The following is a 7,951-nucleotide window of genomic DNA, read 5'->3' as shown; positions in this document are numbered from 1 at the left end:
CATAGCGCCGGCCCTCGTCTGGGTACCACAATTTGTATAATTGCCGTCCTTAACATGTTCAAAAGGGGGTGTTGCTATTGTAAAGCCAACTCATGTATAATTGCAGATAAAGAATTTAACTTGGAAGCCTATTTCCTTAAACTAAAATGATATAGAAAGGTTTATTGTAATTCATATATCAACAATATTAGGTCTGTGAGAGAAAAAGCAATATTTCAAATACCCACCTCAAGTGTTTAAATTTTATATCCTATTATGGAATGCAGCTTTTCTGAATATATTAAACAGAACTTATGTGTAAAAGATACACATTAACCATTCATATCAATAATTAATGAGATCCATATAAAAAAAAATTTGTTTCTTTTTAATTGAAAGCTGGTAAAGTTGTTTTGTTTGCATATACACCAAGGGACCTGTTATTAGATACACGTACCATTTTCATGAAATAGAGAGCTCCTTCAATAACGGATGTTTCTGTTCCTAATAAAGTAGGCGAGGAGTGTCTATATTTCTTTTTATTTCTTAAGTTCGGGCGGTCCCAAACTATACTATGGCAAAACCTTCAGGTGTTTATGTACATTACTGTACTCAGTAAGGGCATTCCAATATTAAGTACACATCATTATTCTGATCCATAGCAGACTTGTATAATATATGTCATCACACACCAGTTTGATCCAGGCCCATATTCATTATACAACTCAGGAATCAATGATTAGAATTTTATCCACCACGGTGCAGCTCATCAGCTGATTCATTGAGTGACAGATCGGTGCACAAGATTTCGTTGGATGCGACAATTCGATCCATGATAGTAGAGGGGTGGTTGTTCTAGACATCAAAAGTAGAGGTCATGAATGGATGTAGGATGAGTAAATCACATCTTCTGAAGTTCCATTTGCAACGCATAGTGTTCATTGAAAGAAGTTAGGAGAAGTGCAGTAGTACTATGGATAAGTAAACTGGATGACCACGTTATTGGGTACACCTGCCTAATAATTTGTCGCGCATACATCAAATTGTCGTACTCTTAATATTGACATCCTTACCAATTGTCTTTTACCAAATTGTTGTACAGCGAATTTTTTTTTGCAATGAGTTGACGTTGATCACTCAGCGAGGTGTCGAGGATTGTTGCAGCAGTTCTTTGTATATCCCCTTGTCTGCATGCAGATCCCTGCAGTTGGAGCGTGGTAGTTCGAACAATGACGCTCTTAATAAAGGGACTTTTCATTTAATGAAAATGGTAAGCGTACTTCATAAAATCGCCAGTCTGTGTACAATACAACTTCACAATTCTCACTTGATTTCTATCAGTGGTGCTTTGCTTTGCATAAGAGAACCATTCGATAAATTGCACATAATATTATGGTCTTTTCATGTTTATTATTCTGCTATATGGCCTTTGTGTGACTTTAAGATTCCCAGCTCATAAAATGCGATTTATTTTGGCTTCTCCACCGCTTTTTCCTGGTCTTTTGTTTTGTTTTCTATCGAGTTTCTTCTGAAGAAAACTTCCTCTGGCTTCTCTACATCTTTTATCTCCTCTTTTGTTATTTTTTCTATTGGGTTTCTTCCGAAGAAAGCCAGCCTCTCAAGGTTTGCAAATGGGGCTTCTACGAGAACGTAACAAATAAATGCTACCAAGAAACTGATGACCGCATTTCCAAAGAATTCGTATATCTGAAAGGAAACAGAAATGTGTAATAAACGTCACGGACTTGAGGAATCAATCTGTATCCTTATTAATTGATTGGCGTTACAGAACTTTTAAAACAACAAAAATATATACTGTATAAGAATTGACTTCTTAAATGGAAGGAAGAAAAAAATGCTATTCTTTTTCCTTTCCTTTAAGAAGTAAAGTTAAGAGTTAATATTTTATTAGGTAATGTTAGGGTTGACTGAAATATATTTTAGTTATGGTTTTAACTAAAAACATTTTAAGAATATATTTTAATTAAATGCCTTGCACGAAAAGGCTGTTTGCCATCTGTATATAATTTATGACTTTAAAGATACAGATATTAAGCAACCTGAGTGCGACAATAGCTTTTCCGGATTCAGACCTTTCACACGCTAGTATAGAATCTGTATGGTGTAATGCGAGTAGGAGTAATCTACAGACCAGGTGATTGTGAAGATTATGACGAAAGCCTCTACATGCAAATGGAATGGGCAAGTAAGCGTCAATGCCTTATTATGGGTGATTTCAATTTGCCTCTAATTGATTGGAGTAAATGGCAAGGAAACTCGACATGGGGAACAAAATTTTTAAATCAACTAGACCTCATCCTGGACCTCATCATCATCCATGAATCAGATGACATAACAGGGCTGACAGTAGAGGAACCAGTAGCAGGGAGTGATCACGGAGTTCTACGGTGGATGATGACGAGAAAGGTAGCAGAAGTAAAAGGCAAAGGAATGGGTTTCAATTTCAGAAAGGGAAATTACGATGCCTTAAGGTACTACATGGCCTCTATTAACTGAGTAGGTATCGCACAGACAACGAATACAATTGAACTGTGGTACGCTTTTAAAACATTAGTCACAGATGCCTTGAATGCGTATTTACCATTAAAAAATACTCCACGAGAAGGGTTCCAAGTTGGATGAATAGTGAAGTTGCCACATTACTTGAGCAGAAAAGGTGTCATGGAAAGGTTACAGAGCAATAAAAAGTACTGAATCCTCTAACAACTACAAGGTGATGTGTAATAGAGCCACAGAAAAGGTTCGACAGGCAAAGGCAGTTTAGGAGAAATCACTAGCAAACAGAGCAAAGAGGGGGGATAAAGAATTCTTCACATATATAAATACCAAGAAGAGCAGGACAAACCAGATCGGACCTTTACGTAAGGGAAAGGGGACAGTAATAAATACACCAGCTGCCGTTGCAAATGAACTCAACAGTTTTTTTGCATCGATATTTACAGATGAAATTGTGGGAGCGAAGTTGAAAAATATGTAATTAATGATTTTGAAATTTCGCAAGATTATTTAATGAAAAAACTTTCGATCCTACAGACCAGTAAGGGTCCTGGAGTTGATGGAATATACCCTTTAATCTTAAGGGTGCAAATGTATCTCCCATACATAAAGGTGGCTCTAAGAGTGAAGTTGGAAATTATCGACTTGCCAGTCTGACTCCAGTGGTAGGGAACATCATGGAGGCAATGATCAAGGGTGGAATTCAGGATCATTTGGATATATTTGAAATTCTCAATGATACCCAGCATCGTTTTGTAAAGGGAAAATCGTGTTTAACAAATCTGGTTCGCTATTTTGAAAGGGTCACTCAAGAGCTGGATTTAGGGAATAATTTCGACATTTTTTATTTAGATTTCAACAAAGCTTTTGACTCATCCCACATGAGCGGTTGCTTTATAAACTCGAACAGGTTGGAATCAATCATCCTGCTATCCTTAGATGGATAGCAGGATGGCTTCAGGGCAGGAGGCAGAAGGTTCTGATAAATGGCTGTTCCTCAGATTGGGTTGATGTAAGAAGTGGGGTTCCCCAAGGATCACTATTAGGAACAATGTTGTTTTTAATTTTCATAAACGACATCGATGAAGGGATAGAGGGCGTGATGTCTAAATTTGCAGATGATGTTAAAATTGGTAGAGTATTTAATGATCACTGTCAAGCTGAGCTTCTTCAGAGAGACCTAGATAGACTTCAGGAATGGTCAGAAAAATTGCAGCTATGCTTTAATCCAACAAAGTGTAAGGTATTACACCTGGGAAACAGTAATCCTAAAATAACTTATTCACTTGGTGCAGTTCAACTAAACTCAGTACTGGAGGAAAGGGACTTGGGTGTTACGATACGGTCAGATATGAAATTCTCTGAGCATTGGAACCAGGTTGCAAGGAAGGCCCATGATGTCCTATCGATGATCTATCGAACTTTTGCAAGTAGAGATAGGGACGTCATAATCCCATTATATAAGGCTTATGTTAGACTACACTTGGAATACTGTGTTCAAGTATGGAGACCGCACCTAAAAAAGACATCGAGCTGCTTGAAAGGGTGCAAAGACGGGTAACTTGCCTGGTGAGATCGGCGAAAGGGCGTCCTTATGAAGAAAGATTTCGAATATATGGGTTGCAGAGTTTGGAAACTAGACACCTTAGAGGAGATTTGATTGAGGTGTTTAAGGCTCTGAGAGGCATCAGTAAAAAGAATGAGGACGAACCTTTCAAGATTATAAATGATGCTAGAACTAGGGGATATAAATTCAAGTTACGGGGGGAAATGTTTAGATTGGAGTGCAGGATGTTTTATTTTAGTCAGCGAGTTATAAATTACTGGAATAAGTTGCCTACGTGGGTGGTAGAGGCTGACAGTTTGGGGAAATTTAAAGGTCGTCTGGATAGTACCTTCGGGTGAGGGAAGTGCTTCGGATGTTAGGTTTAATTCCTTTTCTTTTATTAATTTTTTTATCATTGTTTTATTCGTTTTCTTTTTTTTTTTTTTTTTGGGTGGTGCGGCATAATCCATAGGCTTTCTTGCACCATGCGGCCACTACTAATACTAAGAAGTATCTTATCATAATATAAGTTTCCACTGCAAACAATCACTGAATCTGGATCAAGAGGAAGACTTGAACAACGACTGAAATTATCTCTGAAGACTTGAACAAGGACTGCTATCTAGAGAGAATTGATCAATATATTGTATTTCAATATTTCATAAAAGCATCAGCTGCTACTTCCTGCACTTTGTCTCACGAAATTGAGGTGATACATCGTGATGGAAATTACTTCCTTATTGATTGGAGTGACGAACCTACTGTTTTAGAAATCGTAAATAGTGTATATAGTATGTAGTTTGACTCTAGTGCTTCAGCTGTGCCATCACATTGGATACTTATCTAACATTGAAATTAAGGATTGCTGCAACTAATCAACCTTCTGCTGGTCCGTTGTACAACTGTGATATGCCTTTGCTGCAAGAAGATTTCCTATCACACAATGGAAGTGCCAAAGAAATCATCAACTTTGGAAGAGCTACCCTTCAAGCTGATGGATCTATTGAGGATGCACCTCGACATCTCCTTATCCTGCTCACAGGATAGGAATTGCTAATCCTAAATTAGGATAGGATTGCACCACGATATGTGGCTTCTACAAAGGCTGAAAATTGCCTCCACTTCCTCCTTTTCTTTTTTTTTTTTCTCTTTTCTCATTTCTCAATTTCTCTTAACTTCCTTTTATTACGGCGGGTCCTTCTCTGACCCCCCCCCCCCCGCTGCACTTCTTTCCTTCCCCACCACCCCAAACTTTTCCAGCTATTTTTTTTTCCCCATTTTCCTTTTCTCATAACTTTGCCTATCCTGGAACTTTGTTCCGGTATAGACTAGCAAGAAGGTAGTAGATCCTGGCCGCCCCCACGTGGGGGGATGGGGGTGGGACACTGTGACCAGGTGTTGCCGCTTCTCACTTGCTAAGAGCCAGGTACCGGCCGACTACATAACAACAGAACACATCATAACTTTTACACACCCAACACACTACATACAAATGGCCGGTTTTGGCGTGAGCCTCAACACAAGGAGTAACAGCGGATAATGGGGGAAACCCTGTGGTATGCCACAACAACACATGAATATCCCCTGTAAACAATCACTACACGTAGTAGTAATGCAGACATGTGATGCAAGAAAGCAAGCTTACGTAGCATCAGCCGAAAAAAAAAAAAAAAAACAATTTCACACAACCATCCCCCTAAAGGTTTGTCCAGTTCCTCCTTGAATTTATTTAAGCTATCGACTTCCACAACGCCAGATGGAAGTTTGTTCCAGCAATTAACCAACCGCTGGCTAAAGGCAAATTTCCGCACATCTCTTCGACAACTGTCTTTCGTCAATTTGAAGTTATGCCCGGTTCATAATCTGAGCAAATGGAAGAATCCCATCAGAATTCAGCATGCTCAACCCATTCAAGGCTTTATACACCTCAATCAGATCACCTCGCTGGTGCCTAGTCTCTAGCGGCTGCAATTTGCAAAACTTACGCCTCTCTTGGTAAGAGGATCCCTTCATTCCCCTCACCAATCTTGTTGCCCTTCTCTCTACACGCTCAAGCAAATCTACATCCTTCCTAAAATGGGGCCATCTAAACTAGATCAACTTTTCTAGGTGATATTACAATGCATCTTTAACCAATGAATCCATCATTTTACCCGGAACAGAAGTTAAACTAACTGGTCTGTAATTAGTCTTGTCGCCCTTCGATCCCCCTTTGTGAATTGGGGATACATTTGCACTTCTCTAGTCCGTGAACACGTCCTCTGAATCCAAGCATGCTCTCATAATTATGACTAATCCATCCTAGGTGCTTTTCTTATGCTCAACTTCAATAATTTCTCCTCCACTTCCTTCTGGCTTTCCCCCCTCCTTGAATAACTCCTAAATGTGGAAGTAGATGCAAAATACTCATTCAGTTTATCAGCAACTTGAGCAGAATCATCAATAATCAACCCATCTATGTTAAATGGTCCAATGTGAGTCATCCGTTTCCTTCTAGTGTTCTTTAAGTAAAGAACTCTGTCCTTTACTTATATGAATTGTCCACCAACATCAATTGGATGCACTTCCTTAGATTTTATGTGTCTCTTAACCAACAGCATTACCCCTCCTCCCTAAGCATGCGCTACATACACGGGTTGTGCTTGTATGTAGCGCATACTTACGCCAATATGGCTGCCAACCACGTCGGGCATGTTTTTCATCGCTTCTCCATTTTAGTTAATAACATGTGGATGAAGGGTACTATGAATCCAAAATTTCGAAAGGAATTGATGTACTTCCTTTCGAAAGGAATTGATGTACTTTGTCTTTCAGGCAAAGTACATCAATTCCTTTCGAAACTCCAGTGTAGTCTCCAGGCGAGAAGCTTTTGTGTTTGTCTGGGTTATTATTTGAATTCAAGCATTTTTATCTGTTTCCTTTTTTGCCAGACGGTACTGGTCACCATGCCGCTAACAACAGGGAAATAGAAAGTGCGTCCAATTATTTCTGGTTGGCACGCTTGGATTCAGCACTTGACTGGGGAGGTGATCTATAACAGTGTAATTTTGGGCAAAGACTGTTCTCCAACAATTCCCAAAGATTTCGGTGTGGATACAACGAAGCGAACATGACGTTTACGTTTCCCCTTCCATAAACATTCTATGATGGAAGACGATCTCCACAATTACTGCTCTTATGGAAAAACAAATCTCACCTTCGTGCTCACCTCCCCTGAAAACCCCTAGGAGAAAGTCATGTTGGGAACAGCCTAAACCTTCTTTAGTGCACAGAAATTCACCAAATCGGGCTACGAACTTGTATTGGGTGTCTTTCTACACCAATAACAAAGCCCTATCGTAACAACATCCCACAGTCACGGAAATCCGAACTTACCTCGATTATCCGAAATTATCCCAATATGCAGGGAAAAACTGACAAAGTCCAAACCACGATGCAGCAAACCAGCAAGGATGACATTACAGTCATAGAGTATCACAAAGGGCTGGCGGACCATGGCGTTGGGGCTTCCTCTGCCTTAAGAAAAAAATATAAGCCCACTATTCTTAAGTTGGAACGGGAAACCCGCTCACAAACTGACATGAGAGAATTACAATTGAACCCACGCACCCAACGAGATTCCACGGAAGAGAAACAAGAAGATACACCATGAGACCCAACCCTGCCTGAGGGCATTGTTCCTCGACAAAAATTTATCCTGCAAACCGCCCTTGAAAATCTATTCATGTAGCAGAGTTACCACAGGATTAAGAGCCGAATAGTTTCCTGTGGACTAAACTGGAAACAATTTTGGACCAAACCCACCAGGAAAATGAAAAAAAATAACGGCCAGGCTCGATGCCTATTTGGAAAGGGGGGTGAACAAAATGCCACAGCGCGCTCCCACTTTTGCTGAAGCGCTGAGGACAA

At 39.7% G+C, this 7,951-nt stretch overlaps 1 protein-coding gene across 1 annotated transcript in view; it reads right to left on the bottom strand.

The window, feature by feature from the left end:
- Positions 1-392: 392 nt before the first annotated feature.
- The window catches only part of LOC150084030 (O-acyltransferase like protein-like), a 74,977-nt gene continuing 67,418 nt past the window's right edge, over positions 393-7,951 (bottom strand). Inside the window, exon 15 of the mRNA XM_090375867.1 lies at positions 393-1,686. Coding sequence (XP_090231993.1) covers positions 1,447-1,686 — 240 coding nt within the window. The 3' untranslated portion in view covers positions 393-1,446. The remainder of the gene's footprint in view (positions 1,687-7,951) is intronic.

This window comes from Mastigoproctus giganteus, chromosome 6 (assembly GCF_048544385.1).
Source record: "Mastigoproctus giganteus isolate SK-2022 chromosome 6, ASM4854438v1, whole genome shotgun sequence".
NCBI classification, from domain to species: domain Eukaryota; kingdom Metazoa; phylum Arthropoda; class Arachnida; order Uropygi; family Thelyphonidae; genus Mastigoproctus; species Mastigoproctus giganteus.
This window is presented reverse-complemented; position numbering and strand designations above follow the sequence as displayed.